Source organism: Drosophila rhopaloa, unplaced genomic scaffold (genome assembly GCF_018152115.1).
Source record: "Drosophila rhopaloa isolate 14029-0021.01 unplaced genomic scaffold, ASM1815211v1 contig_3, whole genome shotgun sequence".
NCBI classification, from domain to species: Eukaryota; Metazoa; Arthropoda; class Insecta; order Diptera; family Drosophilidae; genus Drosophila; species Drosophila rhopaloa.
The window spans coordinates 22,308,465-22,334,364 of NW_025335123.1; the positions used below are offsets into that span (position 1 = coordinate 22,308,465).

The following is a 25,900-nucleotide window of genomic DNA, read 5'->3' on the forward strand; positions in this document are numbered from 1 at the left end:
TAGCCTGCGGTTCGATCCAGAAATGCACTTGCTACATGGTTATTGCATCATAGCCTTATTGCCCTAATGCGATTAGCATTCATTTTTAATCGGGCCTCATTTGAGCTGGGTTTTTCGTCTAAGTCTTTCGATAGCCTTGCGCGTTTCGCACTTTAAGGATTTTCACAGTGAAAAAGTACAATTCAATGGGTTTTTAAATAACAAAAATTTATGTAGATCTAGTCAGAAAATTAAACAAGGTAATGTAATTTTAATGTAGCAGGCAACTGCCCTCAAATTTTAAGCATGTTTGGTAATTTCTAATAATAATAATTTAATTTGGGTTGTATATTCAAAACAATGTTGGTTAAGGGTAAAGGTTAAGTAAAATAAATGTAAAATGGAAATTAAAAAATCAAAATGATATGTATTTAATATATATATGTTTCGGCTGCTCATTACGCCATTTTTCGGTAGGTTGTTCCTTTTGGTGAAGTGGTTATTTGTCAGTGCCCTAGACCAGAAAAGCAAACTGTCTCGAGAGCGAGCGACTTGAGGCTGACGAAATTGTGACAAAAGTACAGTACCCACTCCTGTCCAACGCCTGACCCCTCAGTGCCAACCCCTCGTGGAACAAAGGAGTAAGATGGTGTATGGTGGAGTGGGTCAAAGTGGTGCGTGCTCAGCCTGTGAAATTGCAAACCAGAACAACACATTCATCGATAATCACTGGGGTCACTGGGTGGGTCAAGTGTCGCCGCAGCGCGTGGCAACCCCTTAAAAAAATGGTGGAGTGTCACATGGGGAAGATCTTAAACAATTTGCTTAAAGGGCACATAGGGAAATTTGTGACCATTATAGATGGAAATCAAGAACGCCAAAGAATGATAAATCAGGCGATCAGGTTTGAGGAAATTTTAAAGCTTAAATACATTATTGGCTTTGTAGAGTTAAAAAAATATAGTTGGATTAAAATAAGATGTTTCTAGTCTAGTGTTTAAAGCTAAATGTTTATATAATATTTATATGAGGATAATTAGTTTGAATGGGACGGTATGAACAAGAACCATAAATAAATCTAGCTATTGTGTAAATATTTATAAAATATCATATATATATTTAAAAGTAATAAGAATTGTTAAGTAGTTTTAGGGGAATTAAATGATATAGATACAAATTCAAATATTGTGAGCTCATTGAATTCTGTTCTTATCCAAAACTGTTCCCACAAATGTTAACTTGCCGCCAGTGAGTATGCAATATAAAATAGTATTGGGCGGTAAAAAGGCAGCAGAAAAGGAGGCAACAACAAACAGATTCTATTTAGATATTCGTTTGGATTCCATTTATAGTTTGTAGTTCCATTTGAATAGAATATCGCTCCATCTGTTTCCGTTTTGCATTCGTGGTGTTTGCTTTTAACTAACGTCACACAGCCGCATTCAAATCAGCTTAATTAAATTGTAATTGGATATGTTTTTTCGCCTAGAAACTGACACAAACAAACAGAACCCACGGGGTTGGAAATGGTGGTTGATGGCTGACGGTTGATAAGCTCATCGCGTGGATTTTCTTTAAAGCTGCGGACAGGCGTCTCTATCCGTCCAGTTAGTACCCCACCCCTCCAGCCCAACCCTAACCCAACGCCCAACAGTGATGTCAATAGTAGCTAGAAACAGCTACCACTATGTTATAACTAAGTTGTGAACCGGGGGGATTCGTATACCTTTGGCCACAAAATACTAAAAAATTTCAAAATATATATATTTATTATGTTGTCAAGAAAACTAGAAAAAATCTTGAAAATGTTAATCTTTTTTTCAGTTGGAAAAAAATTTATAGAATTTCTTAAGAATTCGTTTAAAAGTAAGTCTTAAAAATATGAATCTTAAAAAGTTAAGATATCGTAAAAAAATATTTAAGCAGCAGGAAAAAAACAAATAATGAAAGAACATTAGACATCACTTGTTGCCAATTGGCAGAGTCGCTTATCTGGCAAAATAAAAGAAACAACAAACTAAAATAAACAGTATAAATTAGAATACCAATAATAAATAACGTAAACATTGTTCAGCCCTAAGCCTTTACAAATAATTCCAAAAATAACATAAAGGCGCAGCCTAATTTTTAACGAAAAAAATATATATAAAATAGCTGAATTGGCAGCAATTGTTGTAGAGGCTGTTGCTTCTTGTTTATGCAACGAAACTAATTTAAAGTGCTTCACGCGGCGGTCGCTTAATCCGTTGCCATAGTGTGCGTGATTCTTCCCATCTCTTTCACTCTATCTCCCATCTCACTCCCTCCCTTTTTCTGTGTGTGTAATAACTTTGTTAAGTTGTTGACACGCATGTATGTATATATATGTGGGGGTAAATAATAATAACAATATAGTCAGTAATTAAATGACACTGGCACGTGGCGCGATGAAGCCCAACAATAAAGTTCGCAGGATAGCCGAAGGACACACGCACACACGCTCAGGCACACACACAAACCCAAGGCTAAGGACAAATCAGCACTTTTATAAGATCAATCGAATTTCACATAGTTATATACTGTTTATACCCTCTTCCAAAGGCTTTAATAAGATATTATTATGATTAAATAAACTACATATTAAATATGCGACCAAAAACATTTTGAAACATTTTAAATAAAATCTAAATAAACCACATTGTGGACAAGAAAATAATTGCAAAATTTTCCGAATTTTCTGAAATCTTGCCTTTGATTTTTCATGTAAACGTTATAGTTTCGTTTTCTGATTTAAGCCACACTTAAATGCCATCCAGGTATGCAAAGTATTTCATAACCGGACAGTAGGTACCTTCGTTCCTTCTAGTTTTGATTACAGATGTTCTTCTTATTCCTACTAGATTTCACCCCGGAATGATGAGCTTTAGAATGCCAAACCATTGTCAAAACTGTGCTTAAGCTATTTTGCAAATGGCTCTTTGTGTTCCTCCTTTTTCGACTTCCCATCGCATTGGAGATTACTTCGGTCATTTGATTAGAAAATCGAGCACGTCCGGAACACACATTTGCGGCTTCGTTTCATTTGGCAATTATTGGCACTGAACAGATGTAAATATGTATCATTCAAAACTGATGATTCAAAGATGTGGAATGGGGAAAAGGGGAAGCCCCCTGGTTGACATTCACATTCAGCTGTTTGCCCAACGGATTCAAGTGAATCTGTGCACGAATTAAATTTCATTTGTTTACGACTTAATGAAAAGTCACAAAGCTTCTGTCAGTTTGAGTTGGTCTTTTCCACTAGACAGACAGACCGACATCAAGACATACACATTCGCTGGTTGAGAATACAAATTTATGGCTTGTATTTTTGGCACAATTAAGATTTGCGCACATAAACGCCCCAACTTGTGTTGGCATTAAGTGCTTTGCTCAAAAACTTTTAATTGAAATAATTTGTTAAGGCCTCTGGGGCAAAAGAGACTTCAAGTTTTGCGTAGAAATGCGAAACATTTTCTTTATATACGACAAGTACATGAATGTAAATATTTCTGCCGATCTCTGCAGGCATATTGACTTAAAGGCTAAAACAATAATGGTCTTTTCAATTACACATTTTATGGTGAAAACAATGCCCAAAGGGTTATTGAATTCATTACCATCACTAATTTATTAGGCAAATAATATTTACTAAATATTTGTGTTACTTTGGCTTGCCAATTGGCTTTAAATTAAATGTAAAATTTAGTGTGGTTTTTTTCAGAGCTTTAAGTTTACCATGGATTTAAAATGGTCCACTCAAGAATTGAGAGATATTACCCAGAAATAAAATACAAATTACTTTGATATCCATTGTTTTATTGAGACTAAACTATATATCCCTTATCGTTGCTGAATTTATAGCAGAAACGCTTAAAGCAAATTCTACGTCTAATGGTAGTTGGATTGGATTCGGTGGTTGAGGTGGTATTACCCACCGTTGTGGAGTTAAATCTGGTGGTGCTAGTAGTGCTGGTGGTGCTGGAGGTACTTAAAACACTCGATGTAGAGTTACCAGTTGTTCTCGCAACCTCTGTTGTTACTTGTGTGGAATTTCCCGAGGACAAAGTGGAAGTTTCCACACTCGTTGCATTGGAAGAAGGTGCTAATGTGGTGGTTACATTACTTGATTCCAATTCCAGGAAACTTATTAGCTGATCCATGAACTTCTGTATAGAGTTACGATCCTCGGCAGTGAATGTTTGAGCCTCTGATATCCCCAAAATAAAACTTCCCATCAAAGAAATGATCAAAAGAAACGCAAAGCGTTGATCCTGATTTAAGGCTGTCATTTTGTTCAAGTGAATTGTTGTAAGCTCTTTAGAAACTGCACAAATTCGGTGACAACTTTTCTGCTTTTATACAAAGCCAATTATGGAGCATCTTTATGCGGAAATTTTGGGGAGCTGAAGCTACGTGCCAACACCCCCGAAAAAATAAATTAGATAACTTTTTAGACTTTCGACCCACTTGGCAAATCTATCATTTTAGCTGGAGAGTGAGAAATTCTCTGAGACATTCCGAGGTATTTGCTAAAATTAATCATCAGTGCTTTTGTGGCTTTTTAACTCAATGAAAAATGTTGCCATGAATGAACACATAGTAAACAACATAAATTCTTTGTAGGCTTTTGTACTTAAATACAGTTTATTTTTGTTTTAGAGGGGGAAGCACTAAGACTTAAAAATAAATTAGAAGAAGAGAGCATTTTAATAATGGTGACTAGTGGTAGTGATAATATCATAATTAAATAATTAAGTGAAAGGCCGTTTTATTTTAATAAAATACTGAAAGAAGCTAAACACTATCATAAAAATGAATGCCACAATTTATTGCTCCTATATCAGCTTTAATAAATTACATTTATTGTAGTATAAGAATTTCTCATTCTTAAACCTGATTTCTTAAACTTGAACCCAAAGAAACTAAGTCCTATTGCTCTAAAATTGATTTGAATTGATGTAAAAGCGTACCGATCTAAATACTGCTACACCGCACAGAGTTCCAACTCCAAATCGATCATAATCTCTGAATCACACCGCTTTAAGCCAGATTTCCTCAAGTTTAGACCAACTCAGAGCCCACTCATTAGCCGCAAGAGATAAGAAGATTCCGTCGGCCCATGCAGAAAGAATGCCTCAACGATATATGGTTTTAATGTCAAGAAGCACGTTTTACAGAATGCCAGAGCGGTTATCTCGCTGGGTTTACATGGCGATAAGCGGGTCGAAAGTCGTATAAAAGAGCTCTGAAATCGAGCGAAATCTATCAATCACCGACAAGTCAAGTCAGTGGCAACAACAATCGAGATGTGGCGACTACATTTGTTCCTACTCCTGTCCACCTGTTTTCTGGTGCCCCATGATGCCAAACCCGCGAAGCGAACTACGGTTGGATTTTCCACAACCACACTGGCATCCTTACTCCTGGAAACGGAATTGAGTAGTAGTAGTAGTAGTAGTAGTAGTAGTAGTAGTAGTAGTACTTCTACTAGTAGTGCTATTGCCAGCACTACGGATCAGCAAGATACAAGTACCGAAGCCTCCCTGAAAATACCACGTGTTACCAATATCGGACGCTTGGCTTCCAAGGATCTGGCCGATTTACTTTTGGCCAGCATGCAGGCACGTGGCGCCAAGTTGACTTCCCTCCAGGAGTCCACGATGAAATCACTGCGCAGCGATGTGAGCAAGGATACGAAGGGAAACAATGTATTTCTCCAGATTGGCATGGATGTGATCATTGATATACTGATTGGAGCTCGTAACAATGCCACGTGCAGTCGCATTATCCAGGATATCGACCAATCGCAGGACAGGAATAGTCTGACCTTGACCCTGAAATCCTTTTTGGCCCTCTGCTTCTTCAATGGCATCGAGTGTGCCAAGGAGGAGGTGGGTCAGGTGATCAAGAGCACCCACACCCGTCAGCGCGAGCAGGCCAAGGTCGCCGATGAGCATCAGCAGGCGGAGGGGTCGGGACTTCGCACCGCCCGGAAAGTGGGCGAGGTCAAGGACGACCGCGCCAAGGTGCTCAAATTCCTGCAGGCACGAAACATCAACGAACTGACCGCCATCCTCAATACTTTGCTGCAGGTGTGCGGGGCTTCGAGTGGCGAGGCTCACAAGATCATTAGGAATTTGCGAGAGAGTGAGTATACATTTCTTTACCCTTGATATCACTTAACGATGATGTAGTTCTAATGGTTAATATACATCAATTGAGGAGCTAGTATCGAATACAAAGTGTTAATTAGTTGGCTTAAATGTTCCAATAACAAGTATTAAATAACAAGCAAAATTTAACGAGGACGAGTACTGACTCTCAAATAAACTATAATGAAAGAATGACATACATACTATATTAACATATAGCTATTCCCACATTTTCTTCACAAGCCCCATAATAGCTCCTAATTATTATGCTTGAATTCCATTATCCTTTCAGTGGGTCCTGATTCCATCAGTCTGCTGCAGGTGAACGCTTTTAGTATGCTATCCGTATCCCTTCTGGACAGTTTGTCGACCATTGCCGAGGGCAAGGCGAGTGGTCTGTGCTCCGCCGCCCCCGAAAGTTGGATCGTCCGCCTGCTGGCGATGGGCGTGGACAAACCAGTGCTAATGGGCCTAATGACCGCCCTCGATCGCACCATTCAGACCTCCACGTCTGCCGAAATGGCCAATGCCGCGGCTCTGAACAGCTTAAATGGTGGCGATCTCACGGATTCCCAATCCATGGATGGTCCCAAAACAGCGGCCACCGCAAAGCGAGCCATATGTAAGTGAACTATCATATACCTATATTCAATTTTGAATTTAAAATAAAACTTTCTTTTTGATTTCTTGCAGCTGGATTTGGTAATAGTGAAAACTGTGAGTATTTATAATTTTCTTTCTGCATTGGTTTATTTATTTTGGCTTGTATTTGTAGTGGGAAATGACGTCGATGCCGTTGGCAATTTTAACACAGTAAATGAGCTGGTTAACGCTGAAGTGCCCGCAGAAGTTGCTGCTTCTGTTTTAAGTAGAATTCACGGTTCTGGTTTTACCGGCAACGTCCTTAATCGTGAGTGCTGGCGAAATCTGCCGATTGTTTAGTTATTATTTAACTGCTCTTTATTTTCCTTTGCAGAGGGGTCTGATGTTGTTCTCAGGGGAAGTGGTAACACTGTTAACCGCGCAGTTGTGGCGAAGGTTCCCGCTTTAGTGGCTGCTCCAGTATTGTCAGATATTGATAGTGGAAGCTCTTCCGGTTCCTCCTCTTCGAGTCCATCCACCAGTTCGGGATCTACTGGCTCGAGTTCGGGATCAACTGGCTCCAGTTCGGGATCTACTGGCTCAACGAGTTCGGGATCGACGGGCTCTCCGAGTTCATCGTCTAATTCGGGCTCTTCTGGTTCAAGTTCTGGATCTGGCACTCCCAGCTCATCCAGCTCTTCCGTAATTGGAAACAATGTGAATGGTAAACTTCAAATTTATCTCATGATCCTTTTGCAATTTCCTCTCTCTGGCGTAACTTTTCATATTACTTTATTAATTTATTTTATTTTTTTTTCCATCTTATTTCTTAATTTTAGTTCAAGGCGACAAAGTTATTGGCAATCAGAATTTTTTGTTTAAACTGCTGGATCTTGGACTTCCCATATCTCTGGTCGCACCGATCCTGAGTATTATTAACAACCAGGGTTCTTCTACGAGTTCTACAAGTTCTTCGAGCGGTACTTCGAGTGGTTCTTCCAGTGGATCTTCGAGTGGATCTTCGAGTGGTACTCCAAGTGGTTCTTCTGGTGGCTCTTCAGGCAATTCTTCTGGTGGTTCTTCCAATGGCTCTAGTTCTGGCTCCTCAGTGGGAAACAATGCCAATCGTAAGCATTGCCAGATCTTCCGGTCTTAGTAGGTTACTAACTCACTTGATTTATTTCATAGTCGGCCCAGATGTTGACATCGATGGTGATGGAAACGAGGTTAACAAGCTGGTTAATGCCAACGTTGATGCATTGGCTAATGTCCCTGTTCTAAGCAAAATAAGTGGAACTGGTTTTGCAAACAATCTTAACAGTAAGTAGTGGTCGCATTTGGATTTGTGACTGGCTATTGATTTTTACTATTTATTTTTCTTAACTTTATTATAGGAAAACCCAATTTACTTATTCGAGGTAATCGTAACAAGTTCACTAGCGTTGTTGACGCCAATGTTCCCGTTTTGGCGGCTGTTTCGGCTATAAGTGATATTAGCGGTGCCCCTGGATCCTCTGGTAGTGGATCCTCTAGTGGTGGATCCTCTAGTGGTAGTACCTCCTCAAGCCCATCATCCGGATTGGGTGGCCTCACGGGAGCCTTACCCGGAGTAGGTGGTCTAACGGGAGGATCAGGATCAGGATCGGGATCGGGATCAGGATCTAGTGGTCTTCTCGGAGGACTTCTTGGCGGAACAGTGGGTGGCGTTCTTCAATCAGTGGGACCCCTTCTCGGCGGTGTCGTTGGTACAGTGGAGCCCGTTGTCGGAGGAGTTGTCGAGACATTGCAGCCCACTCTAACTGGTGTTCTTGGCACAGTCACCAATACCGTAGGTGGCCTCGTTGGTGGCCTAACTGGCGGTTCTTCTAGTCCTTTAGGAGGTGTCACCGACATTTTGGGGGGCGGTTCGTCCTCGGGCAGTTCGTCCTCGAGCAGTTCCTCAACGGGATCCGGATCCTCCGGCGTCATTGGAAACAATGCAGTCAGCGGTCCCGAAACTTTGGTCGTGGGCAACAAGAACAATATCGTTAAGCTTGTGGATGTCCATGGATTGGTCCTGGCCGAGATTCCTTTGTTATCCAGCATAACCGGCCTATTGGGATTAGGAGGCATTATCGGGAACTCAGCTAACAGTAAGTTTGAAGGGTTGGCAGCTTTATTAGCAGCTTATTAATCAATTTCTTGTTAACTATTTGCAGAGGGTCCCAAGACGGTCGTCATAGGTGACAATAATCGTATAGTGAAACTGATCAACGTTGACTTGTGGGTCTTGGCCTTCCTTGATATACTCAACATAATCCGCGGCAGTGGAGGCGTTTGCAACCAGATAAACTGTAAGTTTGGATCCTATTCAAGTGGAATGTTTATTATAATTTTTATGTTTTTTTTTATTTTCCTTTTTTAGCTGGACCTGGTACGGAGATTATTGGCAACGACAATGATGTGATTCAAGTAGTCGATGTGGATTTGAGTGTGCTGCTAGTGGTAGATTTGTTGAGCCACTTGATCACCACTGTGGCCAATGACTGCGGCACCACCACCACCACCACTACCACAACGACCACAGAAACACCCACTGTTGCGCCACCAACGGCGGCACCACCTACTGCTGCACCACCAACTGCTGCACCACCTACTGCTGCACCTCCTACGGCGGCACCACCTACTGTTGAACCACCCACGGAGCACCCGCCCACCTATGGCCCACCCACTAATGAACCACCCACCAACCAGCCACCCACCCACCAGCCACCCACCAACCAGCCTCCCACCAATCAACCTCCTACCAACCAACCACCTACCAATCAACCACCTACCAATCAACCACCCACCAATAGGCCACCCACCAATGAACCACCCACCAATAGGCCTCCCACAAATGAACCACCCACCAACCGCCCACCCACCGATCAGCCACCCACCAACCGCCCACCGTCGCCCAATCCCAACAATTGCTATCGGAGATATTGCCGCAAGTGGCGCACTCGTCCCAGCTATTTGTGCTACAAGAACTGCGGTGGTGCCTACACCTACAAGCCCTAAGAAGTCGGGCATCTTGCACCACCGAAACCACCAAAAGCACCAAAACCACCGGCTGTACAGCTACTCAATCTTGTTATGCGTGGCATTGCCAGCCTCACTGCCTCTCGGCATTTATTTATTTTTTATACTCTCTAAGCAAAAGTTGTTTAATTTATTTCAAATATACAGAAATTGAATCGATAAATTAATATCTTGTATTAAATTGGTTGGTTTTATAGGAATTAGCTTGGTTGTATATTTCTAGAGCGTATTGGAACAACACTGAGATAAAGAGAAAGACGAGATATTAAAATTAGCGATTAAACACTTTGTATAGGGAAAATACATTTATGTTATAAAATTCCGCATGGGTTTTATAATTTCTGATTGCTAAAATTGGCGATATATTTAGAGGTTATTCTTATATATCTTAAATAACCATTAATTAGTCTCCTTAAAGTTTCATTAATACAGCATCTATGTGAGATAACAAAATCATGAAAATCTTGTTAATTACACCATCTATTTGTATACACCCACGCCTTAAAGAAAATTACCCAGCATGCCATTCATACATTAAATGCAATTACATTCACCCCCAACCGAGCAAAAAAAGTTTAAACGAGAAACAAAAAGTTACGCTTTATAAATAAAAGATAACATTATTAACAAAAGCCACCCACAGACGAGCACCGCATCAAATACCTGAAGTTAGACAAATGGTCGTCAACCGGTGGAAATTGGGGAATTTTCCGGAGGGGGGGCGGAGAATGAAAAGCGACCCGGAACGTGTCTCCCGCGGCATGAAATCATAATGAAAGCAATAAAAGCATCAGCATCAGCAACAACCAGAAACAGAAACAAAACCATACAAGAACCAGAAGTTGTCGGCGCTTGAGGTGCGAGTGTCTCACCTCATAATTGATGACCTAAGTAATTTGTTATGGCTCTGAAACGTGTGGCAAACACAAAAACGCTGCCGCAGCACGACAACTGCGGAAGAGCAAAATATTGAAGTAATTATACAATTTTGAATAACAAAAACCAAAAAAAAAACACAGAACAGAACGCCTGCGGGGATGACAAAATGCGGGAAAAAGTTTTTGTGTGTGGGGGAGGGGGTTCTTGGTTTCTGCTAATGATAACCATCAGTGGGTCGACGGGTGTTAAATATTATGCAACACCTCGGGGACGCAATTGGGTTGCCAAAACGACGGCAGTCCAATGATTGTCGCCACCTGAGGAGGCTCAAGGAATTCAATGGTCGTTCCGGGAAATAATCTTCTGCCCGAAAGTGGTTAACAAGAAGAGCGGCCAACTTTTAAGTCCTCAAAATGTACTCACCCATAAATCCTGGCAAAATCATGAATAAATAACAGAGAAACTTTTACTTATTTTGATTCGGCAATGAAATGTCTTAAATTTATTGGTCACTTATTTGTTGTTTTTTTATTTTAAGAGAATTGTTAATGTTTTATGTTCTTCGGGTGGACCACAATGTTTAAAAAATCAAAGGAATGTGAAAAAAATAAAGAATTTTTTATTAGTATTTGTTATTAGCGAAGTAAACGGGACTTTAAATAGTCAAGCTTAAGAAGTTTAATTTCAGGTCACCAATCTGCAGGCCATCGGAGACTTAGGAATATATAACATAAGTACATATCATTCGAGAATTAGCCATTAGGAGGTAATCCGTTTTGAAATCGTAGCTCGAGTTAAGGACTTTGCTGCTGATAATTTGTGATAAATGTATTTGAAAATTAAACCACTTAAAAATAAAGGACTCGAGAGTACACTTTTGAAATACATTAAGTAGTCCACACCACTACTGATTTACTTTTCTCTTATCACTTTTCTACGCTGAGCTGAATGCAGGATGTGGATGTGGAAACTTTCCAACACTTGTTGCCAGTTCGTGATAGTGCCGCGAATGTTCGTCCTTAAAAAGGGTCTTTCCACCGAGAGACAATCGATATCCAGCACACAGGATTGGGCATTGGGCATTGGGAATTGAAAATGCAGCAGACTTTTAGGCGCAGACATGTTTTATGTACTTGTCAGTCGTCAGCGAGACAGGACAGACACTCAGTGACGGGAGGGGGGGAGGGGAGGGGTGGGGTTTTGGCCGTACAAGTTGTAACTTGGAAGCTACAAGTTCCGCACAACAGTTGCGCCCATTCTCGTCTTACTTTCCCTCTGGATTATTCTTCTTTCCACTGCCGTTGCCGTTGCCTTTTATTATTGTACATAATTTGCACGTGCTGCGAATATCTAAAATTTACGACCAGCATAGAGAGACACACCGAGAGCGAAAGTGCACAGGTTGGTTGTCTGCGGATGTTCGGGATGTTCGGGATCGGGGGCTTAGTGGGGTGGTGGGGTGACGGGGTGGGTGGAAATGCGAGTACCAGGGGGTGGTGTTGTCGTGTACATTATTTTGCTTTCAACCGTTGAAATAAAAGGAAAAGTCGCCGAGCTTTAAATGAGGAGCGGGCACGGTGAGAAACAAATGTGGGGAAAATTATTTTCCGATTTTTAAGATAGTTTAAAATTTGTATCTTACGAAATGTAAAATTATAAGACACTGATAATAATGCGATATTTAGAAAATATGTTTCAACAAAGTGTATATTCCTATTTACATTTCTTTGTAATGCTTTATTTTGTGAACTTCCTTGTTTAAAAATGATGGTAACATTGAGCCCGAGTTCATATTTACGTTGCATGGTAACATTATAAATTAATAATTTTCACGATACACATATTAGTATTTCTTTTGGATTTTGTATACAAATGAATAACAGGAAACCCTCCAACAGATAAACTTCCTTAGGGTATGAAAAATAGCATATTTGCTTGCCAACTTGGTTGATAATTTCTCTCAGTGCAGCCACCGTCCACTGGGTCGACCCCGCCTACTTTTCACTGTCTCTAGGTGAGTGAAATCTTCCACAAGCTGCCCCCCGGGATCCCTTTGGCCCGTCTGCCCCTGTCTTTTTGCCCCAACTCCGTCTGTCTGTCTGTCTGTCTGACTGGCTTGCTTACTTTTACACGTTTTATGTCGAAAATAAATGTGAACTAATGCATTTTTATTAATATATACAAGCGTGCTGGGAATTCCAAGCTAGGAAATGATGTCGGCTGGGGATATATAGACACACCACGCCCCCACAGCCCCCCATCCCTCCGCGTGTGAAAGCCACCGCCCGCTGACGATGATTAAGCGTAAAAACCGCAAATGTTTTTTAAATGCAGTGCAAATGCTTTCGGGTCATGCCCGGTGCTCTGCTTTTTAGCTTCTTGCGGGGCAGAGACTTTTCTTTTTAGCCGGCTAAGTGAGTAGTTTGTTGAATCGTGTTGAAATATTTAGCACAACTCGTACGTGCCGACATTGTGTGGTCGTCGCTCTCATCTCCAATTGGATTTCGGACTCACGGCGAACAAACAGGAGCCAAAGATTGGAAAATAAAACTGTGTCAAAACACATTTTCGAGTACTCAATGTACGCAGGTTTTTTTAATATTTAATATTAAAGGGAGTGCGTAATGGCCATTAAAAAGATACGAAATCACTATAAGTGCTGTCATTTTAAATTCGATGTTAGAATAATTTTTGTCGAGTCAAGATGGAAGTCTTTTACTTTAGTCTTAAGTGTATTAAATTTTACTTAGCTTAAAAGTATGCTTTAGGCTGTTGTATATCTATAAAACTTTTATTTAAATTAAGAACAAGAGTTTATAAATTCCAAGTTAATATTTATTTTAAAACCCAAGCTATGAGAGCGAGTTTTTTTTTACCAGAAAATGCTTCGACTTGCATGCCGATGTTTCTCGATCTTGGCGCCATTATTCAGGGGTTATCGCCCTCCCACCAGTATTATCCACTTTATTTCAATGCGTCCACTTGCAAATGAAATGAAAAAGCCAACAAAGTGGCAATGAGGGGGGTGTTTCCCGAAGGGATGGGGGGAGGGGGGGTATTGCGAGGACGGCACTTTGCATACTAAGAAGTGTGGCAGGGAGTGGGTGGAATAAATAGGAAAAGCAAATAGCGCGCCGCTCTATTGACATTTTAGGGTTTCATTGTAAAGCAATTTAAATTATTGTGTATATTTTCTATTTCACTCAGCTTCTATTTCTTTTCTTCGCCTCTCCTTTTTCCCCCATGTATATTATATATGTGTGCGTGTGTACTATTTGGGGTAAGAAACATTTTCAACTTAAGCATTCAGGACATCGTGTCCGCGACTCGTGTCCTGTTCCTTTCTATTCACTGGATCCTTTTGGCTGGATTTTATTTTGTGCAAATTTTTCAAATGTTATCCTTAATTTAGTTTATAAGTAGATGCCAGGCACGTTCGAGGCAAATGACATTTTATTTGTGGATTTTTATAGACCTTCCTTATGCGAACACTCGCTCATCCCCAACTGTCCCCATTTTTTTGTTTGTGCGTGGTGGCGGCAAAACCGAAAAATAGGTCGTAATTTGTGTGTTTGTTGTGAGTTTCAATTTTTTTTTGGTATGCCTTTGCTGGAAATTTGTGCTTATTTGAAGGTCTGAAACACATGTGCCTTTGATGAGTCAGCCAGGATGTGCGAAGGAATAAGAAATAGGCATGGTCCTTGCCCCAAGATCATTTACACATTAACTATTCTGTAAAGTTTCATCAAATAAATAACAACCTCATTTCAGCACGTTTTCTAAGTCACTACAAACAAATTTTTAAAGCTCTAAAAATTCTAAGATTCAAAGAGTTATGCAGAGCAACATGAATTGGTCATATTGGTGACTCCCCACTGAGCAAAGCCATTGATTTTTTTCCTTTTGCGGCAAATATCTGAGCTACACATCCATATAAATCTAATGAAATCCAGCTGGAAGAAAAACAAGAGCCATTGCAAAAGAAATGCAACAATGGGTGGACATTTTTGTGGGGTGGGCGGTGTGTTAGTCCGGGGTTTAAGGTGAAAGGTGAAAAGTGTAAGGTGAAGGCTGACGTGTGCCGCATAAAACTGCTATTTTTCGCTTTCCTGCTATTCACACACTCGGTACGGGTTGGAACATAAATTGCGCACAATAAAGCTAAAATTAAAAAGCATAAACAGAAATTGCTCGCTTTACCCGAAAACCTTCTCTTTGACTTTTCCTTATATTTTCCCAGTGTTTTCTTTTTCTTCATTTCAAGCTGTCAGAGGCGGGATTCCCCTTTGACTGCACACCTTTCAGAAGGGGGAAAAATGAAAAGTGAAAAACCATGGCATTTCCTTATGAAAACATTCCTCCCTTCAGGCAAAACAACTTTTTGTTACTTTTATGTCTTAAAAAAGGCATTAATTGTATGCTTATAAAATGTTTTTGAGTTTCAGAACCATTTATATTTAGTTTTATTAGCCTAATCCGGGTCAAGCCTCATTCACAATTAAAAATATGTTTATTCTTTAAATATTTAAAATTTATATTCTTTAATGGCTACTTTAAATTAAATTTGATTTGTTGAATATGTAGATACAAGAAAATATATAAGTAAAATATAATTTTAATTTATTGCCAATCCAGAGAAAGGGGCTTTATAACTCCTGAACTTTTTGAATATTAAAGTGCTGCTGCCTTTGGAAAGGGGAAACGCAAAGAAATAAGGAACAAAAAGTCAGAAAGGAAATGGTGGGGATGAGGTCCTTTATTGGGGGAAGCAAGGAGATACGGATAGACACACACCTTTATTATTATTTTTACACTTAACTTCCGGTTTACGCCTATTACGCCACCACCCAGTCCCCAACAACCACCACCCACTGGATCAAATTACAAAATGCCACCCCTGCTCTCTTCGCAGCTCCTTTCTCATCCTGTATGAAGTTATTGTCCCCTGACATTGTGTTGTTACTTTTTCATTCTTTTTTATTTTGCGGGACTGGTGTCCTTTGTGTCACGCATTTCCACGTGTTCGTTCCGCATAGTTCCGTTTGATACGCCACAAAGGTGTGAGATCCCCGGCGCAATCCGACTTCGGAGAGGATGTCCTTCGGTGGCAGGATGTAAGCGGAAGCCGCCGATTACGCATAGGGATGCATCCGACGGGTAGACGACACCAGCCAAGAATCATGATTTCAGGGACTCCAAGACACGGGTGGATAAGAAAAACATGTAGCCACCAATCTTAGATTTCTCATTTTATATAAATTTAGTTTATTGATTTGCCACTACGGAGTCATGGTTATTTGACATTTAAACTTAAAAATATTGAAATAAAATCATCATTCCTACACATCACTTTAATGTTTTGTTATGAACAGCAGAATAAAGAACATAATTATGCCTTTGGAAATATTTTATAACAAATTAGCTATGTTTGATATAATATACTCGTATATATATTATTTTTACTGACATGAATTTTTTTTAGATAAATGTTAAAATGAGTTCTTTTGGCGGAGATCCTGATTTAAAACCTTCGAACTAAATATTAAATATTTATATTGATTGATATTAAATGAAATTTAACATCCTATATTTAATGATGGGATTATTTAAGCTCATCAATCCGTAATATATTCATATCCGATTCGAAACCTTTTTTCCACCTATGTAAGTCTAGAATCCGTATCGATTATGTACCAGTCTTCGGTTGGGTGGGTTCAAAATGCAGCCCTCGAAATGGGATACATCAGATACAAAGTCAAGGCCTTTCACGGCGCTTAACTAAGCGTCAGGTTTGCTTTTCGTATATATTTTTTTGCGGGCAGCCAGGGTTTCGAGACTAGACGATGTGGGTTGGTCTATGGGGTTAGGCGGTACGGCAGGAGATATGTGGAGGAGAAGCGGCTGTCAGCTTTGATTGATGCGCTGGAAACTTCGCGTGAAATTGCACACCGAAAACACCAAAAACCAGAAACGGCAGCGGAGGTAGCTACAAACACAAAAAAAAGGAAAATAGGAAAGCAGTGCGGCAAAAACAAAGCCAAAGAAAGCACTCAGTGCACGCAACATACACGGAGAAAAAAAAGTTTGATTCTGATTTTAAGATACCATTTTATTTTTAATTTAAAACTCAAAGTAATGTAACAATGGTTAATGTATTTCATGATATTAGCAATATAACATTAATAAAGTATTTGATATTAACAAACGGTCAAAATATAATTGCTCTTTGGAATATTTTATTTTTGTAATCGCTGCAAGGATATAAAAATTTCCGCTGGACCATTACCTACTTCAAATTATAGAAAAATAAGTGTATGATAACAATTAGTAAAACATTATTTAAAACATAATTTTAAATTAACGTATAAATACTCGTACATATACTTAAATTAACTTCCAAGGTTTGAATTCAATTAATAGGCAAGGTATCTCCCAAAATTCCTTATTCACATAAACTTTTTTAAATGAAACTTATTTATTTGATGATTTTTTTAAATATAGATCCCCCTTTTTCCACTGTATCATGTACTCACACACTTGTCCCATATATGCACGCATATATTTCTGACTGGATGTGTGTGTTAGGCACTTTATTTGTGTAGGGCGGCATGCTTGGCTGATCGCCGGGATATCTGGATGTAAGGGGCTTAGTCGCTTTAAAATGGGGAAATTAAAATTCCAATAATAGCATCTCGCTCCGAACGGAAACCCAGGTGCTTAGCTATCGCGGTGGCCTCACCTTTTCCAACCATTTCCCCATTTCCACCCAGTTTCCCACCATCTCATCTACATCTCTACATCGCGGTAGAAGAACCTCTAAGTCTGCACGCTTTGGCCTATCTGTGCGCTATGTGTATACGATAAAAATAAATTAAGCCACAAATTGCAATTTAATTTAAGGTTTTCCTTAGCCTCAATCCACCCACAAAGGCGGAAAGAGAAGTTGCGACACTTTTTCGTGGCATATTAAAATAACTTGCCACATATTTCGGTGTCGCCACGTTCGCTGTGGTGGGCGGTGGGCGGTGGGCGTGGTGGTTGGGCTGGCAAATTTATGGCATTGCAATTGCAAATATAATTAAAATTTCCAACTCTCTCTCTCTCTCTTTCACTGTGTGTGTCCTCCGTTTCACTCGCACGCCGGTTACTTGTGTTTGCTTTTTGGAAATTATTTTTAGCGCCTGTCATCTTTGGGTTTAGCTAATTGAAGCTTAGCGGCGACTTAACAATTTAATTGGAATTGGCATGGCCAGAGCAACGGAAGGCCAAATGGTTGAGCGAATTTTCTACCCATGTGTATACATTACTTACTACAGAACTTTAAAATTTCGATTTCAATACATTAAAGGGGTATGATAAGGTGAAAAGTAATGGAAATAAAGTGGATACTAATAATGGCAATGGAATGTAGATACCTAAATAAAAATTAAACCAAATTAAGCATAAGGCAAATATAAAATTTGTGTCAATTAATTTTCTTTGAGTAAGACACCTCTAAAAATTAGTATGAAACCCCAGCGAGGCACTTAAACGCCTACGTGACTAAATATCGCATCCGTGCCCCGTGAATAGTTGATATAATTTACTTAGAGACCTGTGTTCTCATTTTATGGCCACGTGTTGCTGCATGTTGCATCAGTTTTATGTGCGGATTCCGTAACTTTTAGCCCCCAATAAAGCCCCCCGGTAAAAAAAAAGAGAGAAGAAACACCCCTCATGGCTTTCGTCTGAGACAAGCTTTTATAGTTGATTAAGGCATATCAAATGTCAAATGTCACTAAAGTCGACGGCAATGTCTGTTGTAAAAACTAAACAAAACCCATTGTGGGTTTGTGGGATTGCGAGGGGAATGTAGCTTTATGGTGCGGTTCAGGTATATTCCACCTACCCCGCTGGAAAACCCAACGCCCCTTTCTAAATTCAGTTTGGCAATAAAAGAAAAACAAGCGGAAAAATAAAGGAAATAAGGAGTATGCGAGCTTGCAGCTTATGTGGCGGATATCGCTTTGTTAGCGAAACCCCTCCACTTCCCCCACAGCAGTTCAGGAAACTCCACTTTCTCCGTCTGTCTGATTGTCTGACTGTCTGTCTGGCAGCTCAATTGCCAACCAGCTCCAAACTCCGTGGTCCCTCGAACCGGAAGCGGAAATTGAAGCATAAAATTGCCAAGTTTGCCGCAACACCGAAGCATCGAAACTCCGGCAAACGCTGGAATAATGGCGGAAACGCGAAAATGTTGTCGATTATCTTTGGGAATGGATCTAAAACTCAGTTGGAATTCAGTACAAATAAATTATGAACGAAATGGTAAGTGAAGTCAAGACCCTTATATTATTTCATTATCATTCCTTTGGTTTCTAAGTGTAAAAAGAAATATCAGCTTATCTTTAAATGCCAAGTTATCTAAATAAATAAATCTCTTTAATTAGACACCTTAATCAATATCAAATGCACTTGGAAACTAGAAATGAAGTGATATCATTGAGTCAATCTGTTAGTTAAATTATCCCTTTGATTTGCCACATCACCTCGATTCCGATTTACATGGGGCTCTTGAATGTGCGTTGGGTTAATGTTTCGGTTCCGAGTCGTAGCCCCAGAACCCCCTTTATAAAGCCCCAAAACTCCCTTAACCGTTTTGGTGGTGACTTCCACAAGCGATAATTAATGAAATCTGACATCGGATTGGGTAATGCTTTGCTCCCCGACTGCCCGAAAATGGTAGATTGGTGAGGTGAAGTCTGGATGGACAAGGGTGACTACACTAAGAACGAAGCGATTTAAATTGATCATCAAATTGTTGTAGAGTCCTTTTTTGGTCATGAACAAAAGAGTCATTTAAAGTCATCAAAAATATTTGTTATATTTAGAATTTTCAAACGACTAGGATGCCTATCAACCATTTTTCAGGATATGTACGATTTCTATTAAAAGCTTTTTTTGTTTCATATGTTTTATTTAAATTCAGATAAAAAAGTCTCTATGAACACTATCGATATTAGAAATAAGATTAATATACATTTCAGTTCAGGTTGGTATTTAGTTTTAATTTTTCCGCGTGTAGGCATGGACTCTGTGATCAGGAGAGGGCATTTCGAAGAGGGGTCTCCATACAGTGGGGTTGGGGGGCCTGTTCGAGTGTATCTATGAGTGAGACAGCGACGTTGAATGCCCTTAATGAGAAATCGTTTTAATTGAGTTTGCATGTTTATGGCTGCCTTTTCACTTGAACATCGCCTGCACTTTTTGCGTGGGTGAGCGTGTGTGGCTACCCCTTCTCCATCCAGCAATCACTTAAAAAGCCAAACCTTTAAGAGGGTTTTTCTGGTGGTAAAGTGAGGAGAGTGGGGGGGATACTTTTGGTGCCCGACGAGGTCAGCCACATATTGTCATGTACAATGGCATCGTTTGTGGGTTGGATTTGGATCCCGGCAACAACAAGATGTAACCACATGCTGCTGCTCCTGATGAGGGTCAATTGTCCATTAGTCTGTGTGTTTATGTCCTTGCCACCCGGGTGGGTGGTGTTCTTGGAAGGGCGGTGGCATGGGGGGCATCTTCGAGGGGCAACATGTGAGGCAGGCATAACTTTTGACATGCCACCGCCGCCGAAGATCCGCTTCTGGGGTGGTTCCTGCCGTTCTGCTGTTCTGCTGCATCTGTGGCATAATTATTTGTTGATTATGTAAATTCGGGACTCCATTGATAGTTGCTTAATCCCAGCGACTGGAATTCGCTTTCGACTGGGAGGACAAAGGCGTGATCCCAGAATAACCAACTGCCTTGGCAAACCATCGGATAACGCATATTAGTTGGGTGTTCAGGAAATGCTTAGTAGTTTAACAAAACTAAACTTAACCCCGTATGAAAAATGTAAAAACTGGACTTCAAAACCATTTTTCGCTGAAAAATATCATTATTTTTATGATAACAACGCCAGTAATTGTCCAATAACGGAATGGCATACCTTTTTGAACTCGTTACAACATTTCCAATCGAACTGCATTCACAGCTTTTTTTGTAAAATTTTCGAGAAAACTCATGATGAAAACCTCACGAAAAATGTGAAACAATGGGATTTTAACCATTTTTCGCTTAAAAATATCAGTATTTTTACGATCACAACGCCAATAATTGTCCAATAATGAAATGGCATACCTCGTTGAACTCGTAACAAAATTTCCAATCGAACTGCATTCACAGCTGTTTTTGTAAAATTTTCAAGAAAACTCATGATGAAAACCTCACGAAAAATGTGAAATGTGAAAAAATGGGATTTTAACCATTTTTCGATAAAAATATCAGTATTTTTACGATTACAACGCCAATAATTGTCCAATGCTGGAATGGCATACCTCGTTGAACTCGTAACAAAATTTCCAATCGAACTGCATTCACAGCTTTTTTTGTAAAATTTTCAAGAAAACTCATGATGAAAACTTCACGAAAAATGTGAAATGTGAAAAAATGGGATTTTAACCATTTTTCGCTTAAAAATATCAGTATTTTTACGATTACAACGCCAATAATTGTCCAATAATGAAATGGCATACCTCGTTGAACTCGTAACAAAATTTCCAATCGAACTGCATTCACGACTTTTTTTGTAAAATTTTCGAGAAAACTCTTGATGAAAACCTCACGAAAAATGTGAATATATATTAAATTAAGTATACGTCATTTGCCAATCAACATTTTTTAAAGCATACTTTTAAGGGCGTTCGCTCTCAGAAAATAAATTGTATATCAAATGGAGTACGAGAATAGTTAAACGTATCTTCAAATATATTTGGTGTACATAAAAATTAAAAAAAATTATTTTATTCAAAACAATAAATAATTTACAAAGTCATTGTTAAGTAGACGTCTAACGTTCATAATTACATTTTGTTGAAGAGCTTTTCTTCCCCAAATTAAAATACCCTTCGGAAAGGGTTTAAGTAAAATTGGGACGCTTGCATACAAATGCAGCTAAGCGGAGACTTTTGGTGTCAGCATTTATATTTATCCCTGCGAAACAAAAAATATAGGGGAAAGGGGGGTTAAGAGCGGCTGTTTGTGCAACAAAGCAAATTGCTGTAATCCATTTTCCGGGCGCATCAGCTGCTGCTTCTGCTACTTCTGCTGCTACTACTGCTGCAGCATTTTCTTTTCTCCCGCCGCTGGCCATCAAATGAAATGGATTTTTATTAGATTTTGCTTGTAAAGAAGATTTAAATTTATTTCGTTTTTGTTGGCTCCGCTTGTTTATACCCGGAAAAAACAGTTGTTCCTTGCGCTTTCTCCTACTTGTTGTTCTTATTTATTTGTTTCTTATTTCATGCTTTCCGTATTTGGTATCTTTCGCTCAGTTTGTTTACTCCTTTCACTGCTTTTTTGTGGAAGATTAATGACGAACCCCCTTTTTTGGGAAGAAAGTTTCTCGGTAGCAAAATCAGGGGCTTAACTATACTCTCTCCGTAAAACGGAAGCATTCCTCTATGTTTTTTTCTGGCTTTGGCCTGAATTTGGCATATCTATAATTTTTTATGAGGTATTAATTTCGCGTTGGTCTTAGTTTTAGTTCCCTTTCGTCTGGTTTGATTTATCACTTTGGCATTGGTATCAGAACTGAAACACAGCATTATTCGTACTTTTGTATTCTATTTTTGGGCACTTAGAGAAGTTTGTTACAAAACCATACATTTTGGATTCCCAACACCACAGGTCACTTTATGTTTTCCCTGCATGTGAGTAGTATTAGTGTTTCCTTAATATTTATATACTTTATTAAATTATTGTTCCCCATCGTTACCCTACTTTCCCTTGATTTATTACAGGCGCTGCTTATATTTCCCAACCCGTTGGTCCATTTCCATTACGTAGACTGCATTTAAAATCCGTGATGGGCTATACCAAATCCCAAAACGTCATGGATTGGCCAAGCAGACGACACTCGACGACTGCAATTACAACATGTTAAGCATGGATTTCAATCGGTCCTGCCCCCGATATTCTGATTTTCCGGGTTCGGGCCATGTCAGCACAAACAAAATCCTGCGGGGGAATTTGGGGTGAAACTGGCGCCCTGTCAGGACTATAAAATGTGCAACTAATACGATTACCAGACGAGACGGGACGAGTGGAGTCTGGGGGGCCAAGTCCGTGAGTTGCAGCTTTAATGTGGGCAGAATGTTGGCACAAAATGGGGGCGACTTGGGTGCCGAAGGGTGCCAAAGGGGCGGAGGGTTAGCTTAGTCAAATATATTTTAAATTATGATAAATTGACTTTCGGCTAAGGAAGTTGACTTGGCAACATCAATGCTGGCGCAACTTTCAGCTCAAAGTTCAAGTCTACACTGGGAAAAAAATATTTAACAATTACATGAGTTACAAATTCCAAAATTATTTATTTCAAAGTATTATAAAAGTAAGCAGAAAACTAAACTTCTAGACTTTTTTGACTACGAATTATTTATTTCCTAGCTAATTAAACATTTTAAGTTTTTTTACATATTATTTCTGTATTGACATTTTGTTAGGTTTTATATTTGTGATTATTTTTCTTGGTGCATTTGTTCTTCAGTGTGTGGTAGTTAAGGTGGTTGTGTAGTTGGGTGGTGCTTCTTGTTTGTCGCTTGCTTGCCGGCCTGCTCTTCTGCCTTCTTGTCATCTTATTATGCAGAGTCTGGCAAAGCGTGACAATGAGACAATGTCGTCAGCGTCCACCCCACATCCGGATCCGCATCCACGTCCGCATCCACATCCGCATCCGCATCCGCAAGTGCATTAACCGGAGACTCAAGGCAGCGCGTGCTAGTTGAATTTATTGCGGAACACCCCCGCAACTCAACTGGATTCTCTGTCCAAGAGCAATTTGCAGTTTTACGCTTACTTAAATTGTGTCTAAAATGACAAGGGGTTGCTGCCGCTGAGCTCCCAAAAAAAAAATATATATATAATATAAAAGGGGTAACAACAGAACATTACGAAACCCAGAAGGCCTGAATCACCCATTCTCCGGGGAGGCGTACAATTTTTATTGTTATGTGTTTCATTTTTCGTAACCATTTTAAGCGTTATGTTTATGTCGGTTTGCTGTTCTCCACAATCGATATTAATATTCGGGAGGCATAGAAATTGAAAATTATGACGGTGCTGAGTGGATTTGTTGCCTGGCTTCTGCAAGTTGCTATTTACTCGAATAACTCTCCCAGTTTGGCCGATAAATCATACTCCTCCCTCGCCCGGCACAGCAATTTCCAGCTTTAATTTGACTGTTAAAATGGTCTATAGACTGATAGTCTAATAAACTTATTCCTAGAAATCATTTTAAAAGATTAAAACAATTCAATTTTTTTTATCCTAAAAAATACTATAGATATGTCTCTGTAAATGTTGAATATTTTCTCTGTACATTTTATAACCTAAATAAAGTATTGTAGATATATCCATTTAGATTGGGAATATTTGTGCTTTCAAAGCACAAACTCCAGATTTAAGCTGGAACCCAAAAAAACCTTTAATCTCTTCTTAAATAATATCAAAAGTCATCTTAAATACTTAAACAATCCTTTTTATACTTTAAGCAGTGTGTTGATTGCCAATGAGGATAATATAATGTGGAAGTGTCCCAGATTTTGGTACTCTGCCGTCAGCAATAAAACATAATTCGCTTAAAGCCTTAATAATATGAGGTTTGTGGGGTTCTAAAGTGGTTTTTCGGATCGGATAAGGAATGCGTTTCTGCCCTCGTCATCGATTGACATGATTTGCATTTGAAAATCTTGTGGAAATTAAAAAAGGGAAAACAAAAAGGGAGACGACCACAGCTATCTGTCGCTCGGATCTCGTGTAAGCCGAAGTACACATACTATATATGTAGGATATATGTTTATATGTCCATCCCCCATGCGAAATACCACCCCCAAAATGCAGTATCCCCCCTCCCCCGATTTTCTGTGTTATTTGAGACAAAGTCTGCGGCCTGTTACGTAATGTGATAAGAATGCGGACCAAAGAGTAGTCATCCCCATGGGTCCCCTCTTCCGGAATATTTGTACATACATATATGTGGATATATGGGGCTGCTTTTACTTTTAACTCGATTTACATAATTTTATTTGTTTTCATTTGCGCTGCTCAAACAGGAAATTTTGTTTAGCAATTTTCAATTGAATTTTGACATAAGTGTCGAGTGCCCTTAGTGGAAAGCCCTTTGGAAAATTCGTCACGCTGGCTAACAATAGAAATCTATATGGGCGAAACAAAATCTGACAAATAGCCGAGATTTGCTACTTTATGAGGGTTTTCTTTTTTTTTTTTTAGGGTCTTACCTGACCAGCCAGCCATGGCAGGTTGGATTTTCGTGGGGAGCGCCGGAAGAATGACTCACTTCATGCGTGAATTTGAGTGGACATTTGAAGAGTTTCCTTTTGTTGGCCAAAGCCGCCTGCTAATTGCCTCAACTTTTGTCCAAAAAAAAAAGCACTGTGTTCCCCCATTTCCCATTTGGGGGGATGGCAGTGGAGTATCAGGTACCAGAATATCAGGGAATTGTGTGTGACACGAAATGCGCAACATTGAAGCATCCGCCAAAGGAATTTCCTGCTGACATTTTTTAATTTTACACTTGACTGACTGGATGGCGCGGGGGACACAGAATTGCCGGTGGACCCCGGGATATATATCCCTCCCCCTGGATTAAATCAGATTATTCGATGGTCTGTGGGGGGGAGGGGGGTGGCGTACCAGAATATCAGCTCAAATATAAATATTTTTCTCATATTTGTATGGCTAAAAAATGCATACAAAATCCATTTTCCATCAATGGATATTGGCCAGGCGATAGTGTCTGAAAGTGGAATCAAAGAGCTTTCCTAAAGGGATTGCGCTTATCAAACGAAAATAATATATAATTAATCGGGAGAGTTTTACGTTAAACTTTAATACCGCTTTTGTAATACACAATATTCTATATGCAATATTTCTTATAAAATCAACCAAACAAAATCCTGAAACTGTCGTACATTTGTTTTTAAAACTACATTACTGAAATATATTATCCCTTTCCTTGTTATTTATTCTCAATAATTCTATTGTAATAAGATTCATTTCACTGATTACCGAACCAACTATAGTATTTTCCAACGACGTTGCGACTTTATTATGGAAAATAGATTTGGCTCTTGAGATGACCCCTCATTGTGAAGGGTCCAAGTCTCAACATCTATGCAAATTGTTCT

General features: G+C 39.5%; 2 protein-coding genes across 2 annotated transcripts; one reads left to right on the forward strand and one right to left on the reverse strand.

Moving 5' to 3' along the window:
• Positions 1–3,824: 3,824 nt before the first annotated feature.
• On the reverse strand, positions 3,825–4,322 carry LOC108045326 (cell wall integrity and stress response component 3). Its single transcript, XM_017124611.1, has one exon. It carries the CDS (start codon positions 4,287–4,289, stop codon positions 3,825–3,827), a length of 465 nt encoding a protein of 154 aa, XP_016980100.1. The 5' UTR covers positions 4,290–4,322.
• A 984-nt stretch (positions 4,323–5,306) lies between these two features.
• LOC108045302 (uncharacterized transmembrane protein DDB_G0289901) lies at positions 5,307–9,916 on the forward strand. Its single transcript, XM_017124587.1, has 11 exons — positions 5,307–5,478; positions 5,539–6,147; positions 6,445–6,774; positions 6,846–6,869; positions 6,928–7,062; positions 7,129–7,458; positions 7,574–7,861; positions 7,923–8,054; positions 8,129–8,866; positions 8,933–9,067; positions 9,139–9,916. The coding sequence occupies exons 1-11, from the start codon at positions 5,307–5,309 to the stop codon at positions 9,774–9,776; spliced, it is 3,531 nt and encodes a 1,176-aa protein (XP_016980076.1). The 3' UTR covers positions 9,777–9,916.
• Positions 9,917–25,900: the final 15,984 nt, after the last annotated feature.